The sequence below is a fragment of the Macaca mulatta genome, chromosome 13, assembly GCF_049350105.2.
Source record: "Macaca mulatta isolate MMU2019108-1 chromosome 13, T2T-MMU8v2.0, whole genome shotgun sequence".
Classification (NCBI taxonomy): Eukaryota; Metazoa; Chordata; class Mammalia; order Primates; family Cercopithecidae; genus Macaca; species Macaca mulatta.
Genome location: NC_133418.1, coordinates 85,257,438 through 85,277,706, shown reverse-complemented (window position 1 = coordinate 85,277,706; position 20,269 = coordinate 85,257,438). Strand labels below are relative to the sequence as shown.

The 20,269-nt window shown below is 41.7% G+C and overlaps 1 protein-coding gene across 2 annotated transcripts in view; it reads left to right on the top strand.

Annotated features, from left to right (window-relative positions):
* The first annotated feature begins 3,475 nt into the window (after positions 1-3,475).
* The window catches only part of TMEM178A (transmembrane protein 178A), a 53,002-nt gene continuing 36,208 nt past the window's right edge, over positions 3,476-20,269 (top strand). The window contains exons 1-2 of one of the 2 annotated variants that reach the window (XM_028831738.2): positions 4,583-4,780; positions 8,423-8,567. In XM_028831738.2, the coding sequence (XP_028687571.2) occupies positions 8,543-8,567 (25 nt within the window). In that variant the 5' untranslated portion in view covers positions 4,583-4,780; positions 8,423-8,542. Of the gene's footprint in view, positions 4,781-8,422; positions 8,568-20,269 lie in introns of both variants that reach the window. The other variant, XM_015112185.3, reaches the window with a different exon arrangement.

Here is a 20,269-nt window from a genome sequence, read left to right as displayed (position 1 = left end):
ATAATTGACTATGTCCTTATATTGAATGCTGAAAAAAAATCTGATATTACCAAGAGGAAACTTTCATATTCTTTATGAAACCTAGTGTGTAGTTTTGGTTAAAATGCATAGTCTAAACTGCAGAATCTAAACGTCTGAAATGAGGAAGGATGTTGCTTTTAGTCTTAGCACTGGTGCAACAGGGTGAAAATCTTTTAGAATATACATGGTTAGGATGGTTAGCTTAGCACAGGTAGGTCAACAAAGCATTACCAGAGCTCTGTGTTTGAGACCTCTCTCTCTCTCTTTCTCACTCTCACTGTGTGTGTGTGTGTGTGTGTGTGTGTGTGTGTGTGTGTGTGCGCACAGACTTTTTTTCTTAGGAAATATTTATTTAAAGAACTTCCTGACTATAGAGGGAAATATAATGAATGCCATAGATATTATGGTAAGTGTGTTTGGAAAAGGCAAAAGTATTTTGTTTTCTAAATATTTAAACATGACCTGCACATCAGTTGTGATGTTTAAATGCCATGGGAATACCAGGAGCAACAAAGAAGGACTTTGGAATGGTAGAGTGGATAGTTCTCTATAACCCAGAAAGGAGAGGTGGAAGCCAAAAGATGACATAAAGTAACACTTGAAGAATATGCATTTAGCAACAATATGCAGGATAACTGCAGGAAGGTTGATCCTGAAATCATGGGGGCCAAGGAGGAAGCTGTAATATAATACAGATGTGAGGGGTAGAGGCATATTAAGAGCAAGTGGTAGAAATGTAGAGGAAGGAGTGGATATAAAAGAAATTTCAAAGGAAAAATCTCTCTAACTTTGTCAATGTGATAGATAATTCTAAAATACTGTGTCCGCATGAATTGAGTGATATAACACCAGCAAAAGAGTTGAGGAGGGCAGTTGGACCACAAGGAAATATGAGACTTTAATTTTTAATATCTTGAGCCCAATAATACAGTAAAATACCCAGGTGGAAATTCTCCGGCTCTCCCTGTCATATGAGGGATACTGTTTTTCTCTGAGGGATGCACTGCGGATATTGGATCTGGAGATGGCAAAGAGAAATTTAAGACAAGTAAAGAACAAGCCAAGTTTGAAAACATCGAGGTCATAGCATAGCCGAAGCTAAGATATGCCAGGTGTTCTGGCTGGATATTTGATCTCCCATCATCTTGACTCCATACTGAGCTAAATGGCCTCCTACATTGATTATATTCAGGCATAGACTTTTCCTTCCACACATCTACAGCTGTGCAGCTCATAGTCAGTCATTAGAACATGTTAACTTTACGACTTAACAATGTACAAAAATACTTAGTTTATAGTGGCCTAAGATATTGAAGCCTCCAAATGTATGAAATAGACACTAGGCCAAAGAGGTATTCTCTGACTGCAGTACGAATATCTCTGATATCCTCTTGGCAAAGTTTAACTCATCCTTTAAGAACTAACTCAAAAGTTACTGTCTGTATGTAGCCCGCCTGACTCCCCATGGCAGTAGGCTCTTCATTGTCCGTGTTCCCATAACACGGTGTTCTCTTTTATTTATTTTTTTTTAACTACAGCATTTACCTCTCATTCTGTCTATGCATCTGTTTCTCGCCACTAGGCTGGGAGTATCTTGAAGATGGGCACCACTTGCTCATCTTCATATTTTTCACTGCCCTAACAGAGTAGGGGGCTACTGGGTGATAGTTCATTGTTGGAAGTATCCAAAAGGGGAATTTGAAAAACATAGATGGAGCAATGTGCAGGTGCTGTAGCGAAGCCTGTGTACACATCATATGCCACATCCCTGCTGGCACCGTTAATGCTGTACCAGCAGAGGCAGTGCTCCCATTACATACTGCTGGCCCATATTTGTAATGTGTGACATTTTTTATGAAATACTGTCAAGGGCAATCCATCATATAGTAACCTTTGGATTATATGCTGAGACTGGTCTTAAACATAGACGTAAATGAACTTCAAGAATAATGCTATTTTCTAAAAAGAGTATGATCAAAGAGTTCTAGCTAGGAAAATGATACAGAATGGTAAGTCCTTTTAAATTAAACAGAAGTGCCTTAAAAAGAGGTTTTCTTCTGTCTAGCTCCAGCTGAAGATAGGGTTATTGTGTGAAGATGATTAGGCAACTCTGGAATGTGACTGAGTATTTATTTCTTGTAATACATGAGGTGAAGACTTGAAAAGGGGATGAGGACTTGCTAAAGGCTTGACAACCCTTGGGGCTTGCAAGGTTTTGATAACTTTATCTCAAGATGCATTTTTAAAAAATAAAAGAGCACGTGATGAGTGAATTTCAGATGTCAACTGTGGACCCACAGTTAAAGGCATTCTCTCTGCCTATCCATTAAGAGCTAGGATTTTATACATATTATAGAGTATAAATTAAAGAAAGCTTCTAAATCTTATCATTTTTGTGTAAATCCAGATAAGACTCCTTTGATGAGCTTAGTGTTTCCTGTGAAGAAAAAGCTTATAGGTGAGAGGAACACTAAAATTATAATTCTTTGTCTTCCCTAATTAGACTAGAGCTCATCATAGATCTTGCTGAAACTGTGAGAAAGTCCGGGCAATAATTCACATTGTCAGGTCAGCAGAAATGGGAACCGGGGTCTGATATAACTGAAAGATTTGCTTAAGCGATCTATCTATGAACTGAACAGCTCAGAATAGGCACAGGATCTTCATTGGAAATGTACCCTCTGAAGATGCTAAACACAAACAGCAATGAAAATAAATCCCAGCAAGAGCCTTATACCACCTTTACAGATGTCATTCTAGAGGAAGGATATAAAGCATATTAATACCAATTGATGTAGGGCACTAATTAATAAGTCCCATTAAATCATGGAATAATGACATTTAGTATATAATGAATGCCTCATAATTTCTTCATCATTAATATTTCATAGCATAAGAACACAAGCATTTTCATCCCTGGGCCAATGCAGCATGGTTTTCTGTCTCCGACATGACCACAAGGGCACATTGAGTGGCACGAGTGTATTGCACCTCTGTGGTATAGACTGACTATACCGCGCAAATGATTAACTCTTAGCACCCCGGGTCCTAGCATTTCCTCATTTTAGAAAATGTGAATCTGCCTGTCATTCTTGGAAGTAACCTCTGTGACTGGAAGACGGCAGAACTGCCCCAGGCTCAGGTGTTGACTTTGGTGTGTAGCATTGCTTTGTTATTGACCCCGACCCCCCAGCCCAAGAGGGAAACCTACATAGGAGAAAAATCATTACTTTGATTTATTACTGGGGACTTGCTGTATGCAAAGGCAATAATCACCTCATGGAGCAGGTGCCACTGCCAGGGTTCATTGATTCCAGGCTCCTCTAGAAATTCCAGGAGGCCAGTGAGTCTGGCGGGAGATGGAGGTAGTCAACGAAAAAAGAAGTCCATCTCATAGCAGGTTGAAATGAAGTGGGAGAAAAATCTCTGGTCATCATTCTATCGCTCCACTGACACTCGGTGTCTTTTCTTTCAGAAGAGGGGCTTGAGCAGAGAGAATGCTTAGAGGCTAAGCGACGGGCATGTGAGAGGGAAAGCAGCGACAGATAGAGCTGGCTGCCTAGGGGTCTCAGAGGCTTCATCCTGCAGGCGGCAGGACAAAGGGTCCTTCGAGCTCCAGATCAAGATTCCAAGGAGTTAAATGTTACCACGCAGCCCGACCTGGATGGGATTTGCTCCTGGGTACAAAACGGGACACTGATCAAAATCAACTTGGACAAGTGACAAGAGTGAGTCTGATGTCGGTGGATGTCTTTTAAGGTCGTTGGAGGGAAGAGGACGGGAGGGGTGTACTGAGGGGTAGGTGGAGAGAGGCACCGAGTCCAGAGCCGGGATATAAAGGCACCAGGAGCCGGGGAGCAGAGGAGCAAATGAGTGGGGGAAAGAGCGAGAGGAAGAGTTGGAGAAAAGTCGAGGGAAAGTAGGGACAGGGTTAAGGAGAGAGAGGAGGATGAGGGCGGCGAGGAGAGATTAAAAGGGGAAGGGGGGGTCGCTGGAGAGGAGGGCGGACTGTGGATCGGAGGTAGGGAGAGGGGAGAGGGGAGGGCGCGGGGTGGGGGGCGCCGGGGCGAGGAGAGGGGGCTGGGGAAGAGGAGGGGGACAAGAAAGCGAGAGCGGCGCAGGGGAGGGCTAGGAGCCCGGGGGCCGGGCCGGGGGCCGGCGGGCGGGCGGTGGGAGGCGAGATCAGGCCGGGGGAGAGGGAGCGAGCCGGGCCGGGCGCGCAGGGTGGGGAGGCCGTAGGAGGGAGGTGGGGGGCAGGTGGGGGGAAGAGGGAGGGAGCGGGCGGAGAGCCGGGGCCAAGTGCATTGTGTCTGGCGGCGGCGCGCGAGCCCACCGGCGGCTGCGGCGGGGCGGGAAGCCATGGAGCCGCGGGCTCTCGTCACGGCGCTCAGCCTCGGCCTCAGCCTGTGCTCCCTGGGGCTGCTCGTCACGGCCATCTTCACCGACCACTGGTACGAGACCGACCCCCGGCGCCACAAGGAGAGCTGCGAGCGCAGCCGCGCGGGCGCCGACCCCCCGGACCAGAAGAACCGCCTGATGCCGCTGTCGCACCTGCCGCTGCGGGACTCGCCCCCGCTGGGGCGCCGGCTGCTCCCGGGCGGCCCCGGGCGCGCCGACCCCGAGTCCTGGCGCTCGCTGCTGGGGCTCGGCGGGCTGGATGCTGAGTGCGGCCGGCCCCTCTTCGCCACCTACTCGGGCCTCTGGAGGAAGTGCTACTTCCTGGGCATCGACCGGGACATCGACACCCTCATCCTGAAAGGTGAGCGGCGGGCGCTCCCCGCGTCCCCGGCGCCCGCGCGTGGAGCGCAGCCCGCGGCTTCCCAGGGGCGCGCCGGTCCCCGTGGCCCCCTCTCTGCCGCGGCCCCGCGCCCCGGCGCATTCTTGCATCCTTCCCGCCGCCTCCAGCCTTTATCTCGTCCCTTTCTTTCCCCTCTGCCTCCCCTCTTCTCGCTCTCCTTGACTCGCTTCTTTCGTCCTCACCCTGCGCGTCCTTTCAAGTCCGTGCCGCACCTCCTGCCTCTGTCTCCTTTCCTGCCTTCGCCACCCTTTCCCCGGTTCTCTCTCTCTCCCCGTCTTCTCCGCCTTTGTACACCTGCCTGACATGTGTGTCTTTTCTTGACGCTGCTCCCCGTGAGGGGGACTAACCGTCAAAGACTCGACTTTTCTCAACCGGGCTCCTTCCTTCAAGTTGTGCTTTCCTTTTGGAAATACCGTTTGGAAGAAAAGTGGTGCCAACCTCCGAAGAGGGGGAAGGGGCTTTCCCTGTATTGTAAGGATGCTGGTGTCAGACAGAACTGATGTGGTCATCCCAGCCTGGCGGGGCTGATGGGCAGCGAAGGAGGCCCTGGAACCTTCCTCCACACCCCTGAAATGCAGGGTGTGTGTAGATTAGACTTCAGAGACCAATCGTTGGCTGGTGGAGGCTGCCCAAGGCAGATAGGACACCTGCTTTCCAACCTTCCTGAGGACCCCATGTCTCCACCCTTCTCGCTGTCCAGGCACTGAGGAGAGAAAACGCCCTCACCCTTTAAACTAGAGCTGTCCAGATCTGGGCACTCACTCTCTGCTTATCACTCTGTCTTCTGTTCGTGGTACCTTGTCAGGTTGTTTCTGTTGTTTGTTTTGTTTGGCACTGAGCTGTAGAGCATCAATTTGTTCTTCTGAAATCTGTGCAACACCTGGCTTCTGCGAATGCTATCAGATAGTTTGATTTTTTTTTTTTTTTGGTAATTCCATTCATGTAAAAATATTCAGTGTGACAATTTGTGAAGCTTCCTTTAACTTTCAGAACTTGATTCAATATATTTTTCCCCTCTGAGATGAAAAAAAAAAAAATCAACATCTCTTCTCTTGGACTCATGATGTCAAAAAAGAAAAAGTCCAAAATCAGTACATTTTAATATTTAGTAGTCATTCAGGAAAACAAACGGACAAATTTGTGTTGAGTTACAGTCTGCAATGGAATGACATAGAAAAGAGGGGGTTAATAATGTGTTGGCCTTCAGAGTCTTGTTAGTTGGCGGATTCTTCATTTCTCAAACATGTCAACTTCCTCCTTCCCATGGCTAACTCAGCTGGGGACTGCCATCCAAAATCTGTCTGCGTGTGGAAGGACTCCAGCACTTTTGGGGGAATTGGATACGGTAAAATCTTCCTTTGGGAAGTGCACCATTTTCTTTTCTCTCCTAACTTGCATCCAAATCTGATTTCTCCTCATGAAGATGCTGCATAATTAATTCTGATAGTAGCATAGTACATGAACAAACTGTAAAAGCTGAATGTGGAGGCTCAGTTATGGAGTGCTCATTTAGGCAAGGCAATTTTGAAAGCTAAGCAGTGTAGTCTGTCTTTGGAAATGACAGAACTGCATTTCCTTACACTTTCTATGCTTAGAGTATTTGATTGCATGTAAATTGGATATAGAGCAATCCCTGAAACAGCAGGGCAGAGTCCAACCTACAGTAGAAGAGGGACCCCCACAGGATATTGCACCATGCCTCTGGAAATGCCCTGGCTAGCTGAGGTGCCTGTTCCTGGGCAGTCCAGGGTCAAATAATCATAGAGGTGGAAGGACTTTAGAGGTCATTGAAGTTGAACATCTACTGGTTGTTCAAACTCCCTTCTACAGTCTTTCTGACAAATGGTTACCTAGCCCAGTACTTCCATAAGACATAACTCATATACTCGTTAAAAGAACTATATTTTCCCCGTCATGAATGCCTATTTTTAGATGAGAACAATCTCAGATTTATAATATTGATGGTGTTTAGCTTATCTTTTGTGTAGAACACTGAAGAGTTCTAGGTTGTGAGCAGAAGATATGGGCCTCATTGCTGGCTCTGTTGCTAAATTGCAGTGTGTTCTCCAAGTATCAAGGCCTTCTTCGCCTTCAGTTTCCTTGTCTGTGGTATTATTAGGAGAGATGACTATTCTTTAGAGAATTTTCTAGTTCGCATATCTGTCATTGTTATAATTAAGAACAATGTAAATTTAGCTTCTTGCAAAGTTAATGAGCTGACGCTATTAAGGAACGAGGAGTTTGGAGGAAAGAACAGGCATTGGTACATTATAGGATCATAATTTGTTGTTTGGGAGATGTCCAGAAATGCCTTGCAACATTGCTACTAACCAACCTTGGGCTAGTTACATAATTCTTCTAGATCTCAGTTTCATCATCTGTGAAATGTATGGGTGACATGAACAGCTTTAAAATTCTGAGTCTATGAATAATTTGAGAAAAGAAAATGTCACCAACATTTTCCTGTCTCAAAGATGATTTTGGCACCCATATTAGGCAAACATTGTCACCTTTGTTTTGGCATCTGACATTAGTGGCTGTGGTATGAATTTCTTAAATGAGCCATTTATAAAACTAGAAATTAACACTATGTCTAATTTTAAAATTTGAGCAACTAGAGTCCCAAGTTCTATTCTTTCTTCTATGCATTACCTTGTTTATGAGTCTTAGCATCGTTTAGAAATTTTAATTGTAGGAAATGAAGAAAAGTTTTTTCAGATTGGAGAGTGGGGAGGGGTGGAAAAAGGGCTCAAGAACTGCCTAGCATACTTAGTGAGCTTCTGAGAGGCAAAGATGTCAGGTCTAGGTCCACAGGACCTAGAGGGCAAAGCTGGGAGTTAAATGAGGAGTACAGGGAAGAAAATGTAGAGCTGATAATATGGAAAACATTCTCATAATAGGAATTATTTACATTTCCTATCACTGGAAGCAAGACAAGAGAGAGATATTTCTGAGAGATGTACAGGACATAGAAACATGCAATGTGGGCAATAAGAGATTAATTTAGAAATATGCACAGACTCTACAATATTAGTCTACTTAAGATAAATCACTGGAGCTAGAAAAGCATTTATCTCAACGGGATAAATATTTAGGAGAATCATCAAATTCTTGTTTTCACACTCTCATTATGATGCTAGTTCACTTCTATCTAGCCTAGACCCTGGAATGGTCTAGGCTTGACCTTCAGCCAGAACCTTCAGTAAGAATAGAGGTAAAGTTATTGATAAGCTCATTAAAAACCAAGACTAGAACCCTGTGCTATTCTACCAGACTGACAAATAAAACAATACAAAATATTTGCCAGCATAGTTTAAACATAGTTGTCTTTCTAGCAGCAAATTCTCTTAACAGTACTATATTGACCAATCCACATTTCACTATCTTGTTCACTGGGATAACATGAGAACTTATCAAATGCTTTAGAGATATTACATTCATACTGTATTTCCATATTTACTATCCAATTCAGTAAATGCCCATTAGAAGCCTATTATGTACAAGGTAATGCTAGAAGATTTTGGCTAAATATGTGGGGGTTCTTTTGTGTTTCAGTTGGTCAGATGATTCTCAATTAGTCTTCCATATATGCCCTTTTTGCAGCACTGGCTAACTTTTGATGCCGAGGAAGCTTTGCTGGTCCAAGTAAGGACTGACTTGGAAAAGTATGCAAATGAAATCAGCCTTCACCCAACAACTTGAGTGCTGGAATAGTTGAACAAAATGGACTTAAAGCCTAGGGCTTCAGGTACCTCTGTGGCACTGGGAATGTTGTGAGGTGTGGGGATGGGGGTTGAAAGAAGTCTTTAGGTGTAAAAATCTGTAAGGTAAGTGAGTTTGTCATGGATTACAAAAGGATGCCAAGAAATGACAAGTGACCTAAAGATAGTTCTTCATTAATTCATCCATTTATTCACTCAACAAATAGACATTGGAGGTTGGTTATTGTATCAGGTGTAGCAGATACAGGAGTGAATAAAATGGATAAAAATCCCTGCCTTCATAGAGTTTATTTCAAGGAGTGGAGTTTGTATTTCCTAGTGGGTTATATTATAACTACTCTTAGTAGGTCGTAGGACCAGGGTGGGAGAATACTTGGGGATGGCTGATAGCACTGATGGGTAAACGACAGAAAATACAAGGCAGAGTGATTGCATGCAGCATCCTTTGGGGGACTCCTAGCTGTTCTCTCCCAAGTGCAGTATGTTTGTTTCAACTACTGGATGAATAGGAAGACAGGACAGATGGAAGGAGACTCAGTTGAAAACATTATGCAATGCTTCTTTCAGTTCTTGAAAACACTGACTTTAATAAATAAACATTGATGTGACTTGCAAATACATTATGTAGATCTTTGGAGAAGTCAATTTTGAATAGAAATCAGAGTCATAGAAATGACATTAGAAGTTCAACTGTTCACACTAGCCTTTAACTTTTAATGAAACATTTTCATTAAAAACAATTAACATTATTTTCTATTATATATACTTTGTGCGTGTCAATGAAATTCTAATATTACATATTATCTGCAATAAAACTGAAAATTAATGTTGTGTTTTGTTTTTATAAAATTAAAAATCATAGGATTTCAGAAATGTGAAGATTCTAAGTCTGTATGCACAATGTCGACCTGTATAAATCATCTGGGTTTGAATTCTTGAAACTTGGAACAGAACATGTTCTTGTGGTTGGAGAAGCATTTTTCCTCTAATGAGATAAACAGATATCAAAGACAGTGGGACATAAATACTTTGTCATTTTGTTCTCTGTAAGAAAAGGAAAGTGAGAGATTTGGTAGGAATTCACTGGGTCTGCTTTTCACTCTGCTCATGATTTATCTGCTTCTCCTATTGCTTATTTCCTATGAAATTAATAGTCTGTACAGGACCCACCAAGTTCTACCTGACACAGAAATAGATTGATGATTTTCTTCAGCTCGTTTGTAGACCAAAGTATAATTTGTGTTAGAATAATTATCTTCCAAGAGCAAATATATCTAGGGAAGCTGAGAAACCAGCACCGTTTCTCCTCCTTGACCCAGTGGTTCACAGATTGTTCTCAGACCTTCTCTTGGGCTAAAAGATGCTGCTGGTAAAAGGGATTCTTCAGTTTTGGGGGTTCTGGGGATACGATTAAGACTTCATTTTTCTTTCCCTCTTTACTTCTCAAGGCAAGTAGTCTCTGAAATTCTTTTGAGCATCACTCTGTGATTTATGTTTATTCATTTTTAAATTATGTGCATGGACTGTACTGACACATACATCATAAAACAGGCAAAAGCAAATTTTGAAGGGATGTGGTAATAAATAGATATAAATAGAAGTTCAACTATTTTCCTGCTACTGTCCAAAGAATTTCATGTGCACCCCTGGCATGTACACACCCCACTCTCAAGACTGCTTTCTCTCACTGCTCAGAGCCAAGTCTCTCATCTGAGCAGAGGAGGAGGGATTTTTTCCTATCACAGCTGAAATTCATGGCGGGTATCCTAGTGTGCTGTTATATCACACACATTTATCTTGCACAGGGGAGAGAAGAAGATGCATTTTATTTCTGTATCAATTCTGACATTAGGCACAGTATTAAATGAGCCCTTTTTGATTAAACAACTGCTAGCTCATACTACACAACTCTTAATGACTAGATTTGTAGTTTTAGCTTGTTCCACAGTGTGCTGAGGCTGAACATACCCAAGTGTGATATTCAATGTTTCAACACATTCTATTGCTAACAATCATGAAGGTTATCTTGAATAGAAATTAAATTCTTGCCACTCTGCCATCAAAAGAAGACACTTGCTTCCATTCTTCCTATCAGCACACAGGAATTGTCTTTTAAAAGTAACTTATGAACACAAAAGTGGATGGTACTTTAAGTGGTTTGTGATCAAAATTGCCAGAATCAATGACATTTTCATTCACTATGTTTCGTGGATAACATTTAGCAATGGCCTTGAGGGGAAAAAAGGAAGAGTTTGCTATGTCATAGAAAGTTCACATCCAATTATACCCGAGTTGCTGTGGTTTTTTTCCTTAGCTACTGATTTTTCCTCTTCAGATAGCAAAAAGAGCCCTCCAACCCCATCAGGCAGACTGCTCATAATTGTAATTGCAAATGTTCTTTTTTCATTTTTTTGAGACAGGGTCTTGCTCTGTCTGTTACCCAGGCTAGAGCTCTGTGGCATGATCATAGCTCACTGCAGCTTTCAACTGGGCTCAAATGATCCTTTCACCTCGGCCTCCCGAGTAGCTGGGACTACGGGTGTCTGCCAGCACACCTGGCTGATTTAAACAAACAAACAAACAAACAAACAAACAAACAAAAACTTTGTAGAGATGGGGTCTTGCTATGTTTCCCAGGCTGGTCTCAAACTCCTGGCCTCAAGAGATCCTCTTGCCTTGGCCTCCCAAAGTGTTGGGATTACAGGTGTGAGTCACTGGGTTTCCCTCACCTAATAAATGTCCTTGATTGCTATAAAAGATCAGCTTTTGTTGGAGGAGCATCTGGACATTCCATTCCATTGAGAAAATGTCAATGCTAAGTGTGAAACGCTAGGGAATGGGAACATTGAAGGAATTTAGGTGGGTCACAGGGTTTCCCCAACAGTTACCAAGAATGAACTTTGCTTTCAGCTTTGTGTACATCTGTAGTGCTGTGCGTTCCAGATAATCAGATTATAATTACAGATCATATAATTGCAGATTATCATATTATAATCACAGATTATTCATGCCAAGCAAACCATGACCTCCGACTGGACATCTCTTCATGCCCTGAGCCTTCCTTTCTTATGTTTACCTTATCATTCAGGGATATTCCACTGTCCTTTGATTCTCGATTGTGTGCACATCTGTGGTCCATTTTCTTATATTATTTCCTGGTTAAAAGAATAAAAATAAAATCAGATTTGGTCTGGTCAGCCTCTTCATTTCCCATTCCCTCCCAATAGCAATGATGGGATGGAAGAAAAAAGCTGAAACCAGTGACAGTGGAGGATTGGCAAATAATACAAATAGCAAATGTGTCTCCTTTGGCGTAAAACAGCTCAGTATTTGGGGGTAGTTCAGGTAAGATCATATCTTTAGGTTTATACAATTTTTTTTTTCTACAGTTACTATTTTTTTTTTAAAACCACATCATCGATATTGTCTAAAACTTTGCAAAGCTAATTGTAAAGATTTTTATCAAAATGAATTTGTAAATAGAAAGTGAAATTTATCTTCTTAAACTAGCAAAATTTATGACAGTTTATCTTTTACTCTCTCATAGTGTTTCCCTGTGGTTAAAAGTGATTGCAGTGATTAGTCTGTTTTATTGCAAGTTTTATTCATAACTAAAAGGATGCAACAGAACTTCTTGGAGCATGAGAGAGTCCGCCTCGGCCGTCGTCATGAAGCTGACAGCCTTTGTTTGCTGCAGAGTCACGGGAAACTACATGCTGCACTCCATCTTTCTTGTAATTCCGCCAGATAGCTGATTGCAGACCCAACAGTAATGTCATGGGGACACCCATCAGGGAACGCATTAGCAAGTGAACAAAGGGGGACAATATAAACCATATTTTAGTTTCTGTTATCTTTAATTACTGAGGACACAGTGAATTATTTTCTATAACTTGCTGGATGTCCTCCAGTGTTCAGACTTTTTAATATTTTGTTCATAGGTAAAAATCAATCAACTCATTTTTACCCTAAGAACCTGAAGGATGTAATATATTCCCTTTTGGTTTCACCAAGTGATTTGACATTCTATAGATAGGGAAGAGACTCCAGAAATGTAAGTAGGAAATTCTGAGTGTACAGATAATTCCAGAAGGCTTAATTGTCTCTTTACAACAGGTCACTCAAATGCAAACCCACACCATGCTTCCATCTGCCTTGCGAATAAGTACTAACTTGCATTCTTAAGGTCTGTGACAGCAGAACTAGCAGGGTAGGGGCAGTGGTGGATGGGAGGCTATATTAGGCTTGGATCTCTTTTGTCTACATTTTAAGGAATTTTTATTTGGTGTGGGGGATGTGAACACTTGCTTCACTCAACAAATGTTAAAAATGAATTTTTTTTTTTTTTTTTTTTTTTTTTTTATAGAAGGCTGCTTAGTGAAAAACATGGGTGTTAAGTCCTCCAGGTCCTATGGGAATGTGCTTTCCCTAACTACACCCAGAGTAGTGAGGAAGGGCGTCTGAGTGAGTGGGAGCAGGCTGCTGGTTAACTTGAGTTTCAATGCCTTTTTTTAAGTTCTCACAATTTTGAAAGCTGCTTACAGTAATATTTACAATTAGAATTTTAAGTATGTGCATCCTGTTAAATGTTATTCAATGAGCTATCCTGGAAAAACAACAACATCAATCACGTGTCTTATGATTCGAAAATTATGAAACAGATGATCACAGCCACAGTTTGACATAGCAGAAGATAAACTGTAGGGTGGGGGGAACAAAAAACTTACAATGGCCAACTGGAACAACTGAACCTATGGCAATTGGAGCTCAATATCTGTTTTATGCCACTGATACTTAAGAACCATTTATTCCAGGTGATATAATCCTTAGCATCCAACACATTGTAGGAAAACTTCTCTTGGTGTTCAGACGATGGAAGTTTGGTTGAAGGAAGCTACAACTTACAAGTATTGGAAAAACAAAGAGATAGGCTGAATTAAAGAGTGGCGGGAAAAGCAACAGTGACTGCCAACATGAACAGTTCTTAAAAATATTGTCTTTTTCTAAGATACTTGCACATGCATATTTATGGCAGCACAATTCACAATTGCAAAATCATGGAACCAACCCAAGGGCTCATTAATCAAAGAGTGGATAAAGAAACTGTGGTATATATACATACAATATAATATTACTCAGCCATGAAAAGGAATGAATTAAGAGCATTTGCAGTGACCTGGATGAGACTGGAGACTATTATTCTAAGTGACGTAACTCAGGAATGGAAAACCAAACATCGTATGTTCTCACTGATCTGTGGGAGCTAAGCTATGAGGACATAAAGGCTTAAGAATGACACAATAGACTTTGGGGACTTGGGAGGAAGAGTGGGAGAGAGGTGAGGGATAAAAGACTACAAATACGGTGCAGTGTTTACTGCTCGGGTGATGGGTACACCAAAATCTCACAAACCACCACTAAAGGACTTACTCATGTAACCACATACCAACTGTACCCCAATAACTTATGGAAAAACAAAATTAAAAAAATTAAAAAAATTTTTATTTCTCTTCGAATTTGAAACAAAAAAGACACAAAGAAACTGTTTACTATACAGCAGTAAAAGATAAAATCCAGCCAGAAGCTATCTTCTGAAGAAGCATCAAAGTCTGTATTCCTTTCTCTTTTTTTTTCTCGAGGGTTACCTTTTCCTTCTGAAATTCAAGTTGATAGGAGGAAAATAAGCACGTGTAGAATAAAAAATTCATAGAATTGAAAGGAATTTCAAGCAGTGATTCTTACCTGATTTTTATACTATAATGTGGGTGATAGGTGATTTGCACTTGGCCTGCAAAGTCCTGTCAATTACCCACAAAACCTGGCATACCAGCTCTAACTGCCTCCATTTCTCTCTGAAACCATATTATCAGAATGCCTGCGAGCAAGGGGATGTTATTATCAGCATAATCTCAAATGGGTTTTAATTTGTAAGACAGAATATATTGCTTGGAAGGAGCAGGCCCTTTGATGTTTGTTTGGAAGATGTAGGGGTAGGGGCTTCATCCAGATTGCGCATTTTGAAGTGTTGGGGGTATACGGGGAGCTGCGGGTGGGTGCTTCAGTCCCCCAAAGTCATCTCTAGGCACCACCACTGATTTGGAAAATTGGCAGCTGTATAAATAATTTGTTACCTGCTAGTCCTCTGAACAGGTCCCAACACACCTGATTTGGGAAAGTTAAAAAATAATGACAGGAGAAAGCATAAAAGGGCACAGTTTTGCATGCCATACACATGTGACAGTTACTGAAATAAACAGGTCTGAGAGCCACTGAGAGGCGTGAGACAGAGTAGTTCCCTGTTTACTTAACCACTGATACGGATGATTCTGCAGTAATATTTTGATGATGCCATGGGGGAAAGTGAGTGCTGCTTGCTAATAGGCCCCAGATTGTAATTTTGGAAATTTGTGGCGTGGGTGTTTTTTAGAGCGTGTTTTTATTTCTAAGTTATCACACAGTTCTTGTTTTCACGTTCTTCTGGCTGTATTTACAGGTTAAAATGCCAGACTACTTTTTTTTTTTTCCTGGTCAGGTATTCTTCCATACATGTAGTCTTCTGGAGTTGTTATTTATTTCTTAAAAATAATTTTCTTTTTTAGAGACAAGGTTTCATTCCGCTGTCCAGACTGGAGTGCAGTGGTGCAATCATAGTTCACTGCAGCCCCAAACTCCTGGGCTCAAGTGATTGTCCCACCTCAGCTTCTGGAGTAGCTAGGATTACAGGCATGCTCTACCATGCCTAGCTAATTTTCTTTTTAAATTTTTTTTTTATTATTATACTTTAAGTTCTAGGGTACATGTGCATAACATGCAGGTTTGTTACATATGTATACTTGTGCCATGTTGGTGTGCTGCACCCATCAACTCGTCAGCACCCATCAACTCGTCATTTACATCAGGTATAACTCCCAATGCCATCCCTTCCCCCTCCCCCCTCCCCATGATAGGCCCCGGTGTGTGATGTTCCCCTTCCCGCGTCCAAGTGATCTCATTGTTAAATTTTTTTTGTAGAAACAGGGTCTTGCTTTGTTGACCAGGTTGGTGTCAAACTCCCGGCCTCAAGCGATCCTCCCACCTCGGCCTCCCAGTGTTGGGATTATAGTTATTTCTAAACCAGGTCAGATACAGCAGTATTTCTCATTAGATATGAAACATTATAATTTGGGTTGTGGGTGTAATTTTAAAATATGTAGTTGATAAAGTGCTTGATAAACATTTATCCACTCAGTTGGGTGGGCCTTTAAGTGCCCAATAACAGAATACCCAAATAAAAATGACTTAGCCTACAAGGAAAATGTATTACCTGGTGTAACAGGAAGTCTGGAGAAAGCCTGCATGTGGCTAGTTAATTAAAGAGATTCAATGCTTTTGGGCTTAACAGACCCAAGGTAGGCAATTTTGTCTTGAGCTGTGTCTCTACCTGGTCATGACAGTTCTGTGAGTTGCTAGTTGTGAATTCTGTGAGTGATCTAGGAAACAGAAGAGGCCAGGCCCCTTTTTCTGATGTCTTCTTTTACAATAAATGTAATTTCCCAGAAGTCGTCCAGCAGTCTTCCCACAGGTCTCATTGGCCAGAATTATGTCATGTGACCATTCTTAAAGCAATCCCTGGCAAGTGGAACGGACCATGATTTTCTTAGACCAATCAAGCTGCAGTGCTGGGGCTGGAGAAGGGCCCAGTCTCCCCAGGAAGCACTTGGCTGGTTGACAGCTGAACAAAATCTGGCTTTGGTTAGCCAAGGAAGAGGGGCTCCAGCGAGGCACACAAGATAGAGCCTGAAGCAGCAGGGGTCTTCAGGTGGCAGCGCCATCCTGCCTATGGTCATTCCATAGTAGGAGAAGACTGAGAGGAGAACTCAGATTTCCTCCCAGCTTTTCCAGATCTACTGCTTTCTCCACATACTACCCTAATAGACACATGGAAGTGCCCTGAAAGCCCTGTGTTTTTCTTTTTGAAGAGCTGTTTGAGTCTCTTTAATCTCTAGAGACTCAGAAATTGCATGATTAGTTCTAAGGAGGCTTATTTATAATTGCACTATTAAAATGGAAGGTAAAATGTTCAAAATTGTGCATTTTAGGGAATATTAATGTACTCTAAGATCAGAAGGTGCAGTTGCTATGAATTTAATACACATTGGATTGGTGAGCTTGGTGCTTCAGTGCTTTCTAGATGCACAGCCTTTGTCCTCACTCTCCTCCCCATCCCCCCACCCCTGGATGATCAGTGCCTCCCAAGAAGAGCTTCATGGAGAGCATTTTTCTGAGCATCTCCCTTCACCCCCACTCCTCAAGCCAGGTTCATTTATAGAATCTGTTCAAGCCAGGCTATGACTTGTTTTAACTTCTTGATTTCTTGGAGGAAAACAACAACAACATATTTCATTTCTATCCTTTGACTGGCAACTGAGTGACCATCATTACAACTTCCCAGTGCATCTATAAATATAACAACTTTGAACAAGAAAATTAGCAAATCACTCCTTGCTATTGCCAGTGTCCTGGTGTGTTGATAGTGGCACGTGTTCAAAATTAGAAAGTAATCAATTCTAATTTGAAGAAAAGCCACTTAACTCATGTCTGTATTGCGCTTTCATTATCTTTGAAATTTCTGTGAAGAATCATCTGCTTTTGAAATGATAAGCTGGAAGACCTGGGGAGGAAGCAGTTGTTTAGCAGTGTATGTTTCTGTGTTTGGAGGAGTGGGATGGAGGGAGAGTATAGGAAGATAGACCCTGGTCATCTCAGCAGGAATGTTCAAATCAAAACCCTTCCAGCAAACCTCAGGTTTCCTGTGCCAGGCTCCTCTTGGACCTCTCATTCAACACCAAGAGACCTATTTATTACAGCTTGATGCTTCCTCAGAGCAGGAATTATGAAGCAAGAAAACAATCTGAACTGTTACAGATGGGCTGAGCTAGCAGGATTTTAGCACAGAAGCCTCAGAAGATGGTGTAAAGCCACAAGGTATGTGGGTGGGCATATATTTGGACCACCATATTGCATGCCAACTTGTAGGTTCGACAAGAAAAAAGAAGCAAGCAAGCAAGCAGGCAGGAGAGAAAGGAAAGGAGATAGGAAGCCCAAGAAGGAAGGCAGGAAGGAACAGATGAGCAACTATTTGGTGGATCTTCGGGGAACCGTCTCTATAGATCTTGTTTCCTTAAATATCCATTAGGTACGTTTAGCTTTCTAAAATACAATGTTTTGTCTTTCCTTTAACTAAACATATCTGATGGGTTCCTCAATAAGTTAAACATAGAAGAACCAAATAATCCAGCAATTCCACTAGTAGGTATATATCCCCAAAAGGTGAAAACAGATACTCAAGACAAAAACACTGCACATAAATGTTCACAACAGCACTATTTGCACTAGCCAAAATATGGAAACAATCTAAATGTCCATCAACTGATGAATAGATAAGAAAATGTGGTATGTCCATACAATGGAACATTATTCAGTCATAAAAAGGAATGAAATACTGACACATGCTACAACGCTGATGGACCTTAAAAACACTATGCTCAGGGAAAGAAGCCAGACACCAAAGGCCATAAGTTGTATGATTTTATTTATGAAATATCCAGACTAGGCAAACCCACAGAGACAGAAAACAGGGAGGGGGATAACAGGAAGTGACTGCTTAATGGGTAAGTGATTTTCTTTTAGGTTTGTGAAAATGTTCTGGAAATAGATATTGGGAGTGATTGCACAATGTACTAAATGTCACTAAATCGTACACTTTAGCTAAGATGTAAACAAAAAAACCCCAAATCTCTGATCATTTCCCACTGCCTACAGCTACAAGTCTGAATTTAGCAGGTCATAAAAAAGCTTTTACCATGTGGTTCCGGCTACCTTTCTGGTTATATACCCAGCTACTTCTGCATGAAATCGAGGATCAAGTCACGTAAGACCATTTTCTAGTCCTTCAACACACCTGCACTTTCGTATCTCTGTGTCATTGTGAATATTCCTTCCTCTGCCTGAATACTATCCTCTCTTGTACATCTGGACAGTGTCTACTCTTCCTTGAAAGCTTAGTGTTATTCTTATTTCCTCTCTGGCTTTCCTTGCCTCTGTCCTCAGCCCCTCTCTCATTCCCTGCAGAATTCATTGCTATATTAACTGGGATGCCACTGTGCTTTATGAATACTTTTATGATAGCTTTTGACATTGTAATGTATGGTTTCCTTGTTAATTTTACATCCTACCTTAAGGCCAGGGATGGATACCATCCAGGTTAGTATTGGGCACATGGCGATCTGCCATAGACTGGTGGTTGAAATTTGCCTTAGATTGATTCAAATCACGGTCATATCTGACCCACTCTCTTCTCACCCACTTCAGTGTTTTTGCTGTTGTTGTTCAATTCGAGGACAGGAGAAGTGAGAATTATTCTCTGTTTTCAAAGACTAAGACACTAATTATTAATCCAAAGAAGATAAGGTACTTGATGTTAAAAAAAAATAGTAATAGTAGTAGATGGGTAAAATGCCAACATTTATTAATATGCTTTTATTTTTGAAGTATTCAAAAAAATCAGTGTATAACTAGCAAAGAGTGCATCTTTCTGGAGATTTTCCTCATAAAATGTTCTTAATCCTTAATAGAAGGATTACGTCATTATGTAGGTGTTCTTGTCTCTCTGCTTATCTCCATAGGAAGTCACTACCTTCAAGAAACTCTTCCTTTGTCTCTGTTCTTTCATAGGACCTAGCAGGGCAGTTTTCAGAAGACAGGAACTCAATATATTGGTCATGCTTTGCCAGATTCATTCTATGTATGTCCTTTTTCTGTTTTGGTTCATTAAATGTTCTTTTTCCAGTAGAACGGTTGCAACTCCAGTTACATACTTTCCTTGATCAGAAAGTAGAATAGCCGGAATGAGTTGCTGCAAGAAAGACTCTTGGTTGCTGTCCTTCATCAGGCTCTTCACTGAACCATTCTGCTGCTGTGTCAGACTTGCTACTAGGGGGGTTCCCGTATGCTGAAAAAAGCCTGGAGAATCATGTGGGGTGCGAGGGTGCTCTTCAGGCTCCTCAGGCAGAGGTGGCTCTTCAAGAGACCGGTGGTTTTCCTGGCATTCTGAAGCGATCTTCCTCCTAACAAGTTTATTTTGCAGTTTACTGAGGTGACAGGAGACTGGAGATTTGGGCCGTGTTCTTCACTCTGCTCTTAACTAGCTATGTGACCTTGGGCAAGTGACCTTACCTCTTCAGATCTTGATTTTCTCATATGTAAATATGGAGGTTGGATGAGTGTAATCTGTGTGGTCTCTTGTAGCTTTAACCAGCTGTAATTATAAGATGCCTGGAAAACAGCAGCTTAATTAACTCAGCAAAGTGTCAGGATGGGAAAAGGTCAGTTCTCTCTAGAAGTGGGTAAGCATTAGGACAGCCCAAGTTTAAGGGCCTTTTTCTGTTTTCAAATTGTTCACTCACAGAGCTTTTCTTTGCTCTTTTGAATGTGACATGCTTTCTTAATGCTAGTTTTCTTTTTCATTTCCTGAGGGATTCAAAGGAGAAACTGGAACTTTTCTTTCGCTCCAGGAATTCTGTTCTGTTGGAGCAACATTTACCGTTTGGTTAGAAGGACTCAACTGTGTAATTTATAATTTTTTTCTTAGATGATTTCATAGGGAATTGATAAGTTATACCTGGTGTCAGAAACTGGAATTAGAGTTCATAGTAGAAAATGCAAAAGGTGCATACCCTTTAGAAAATTG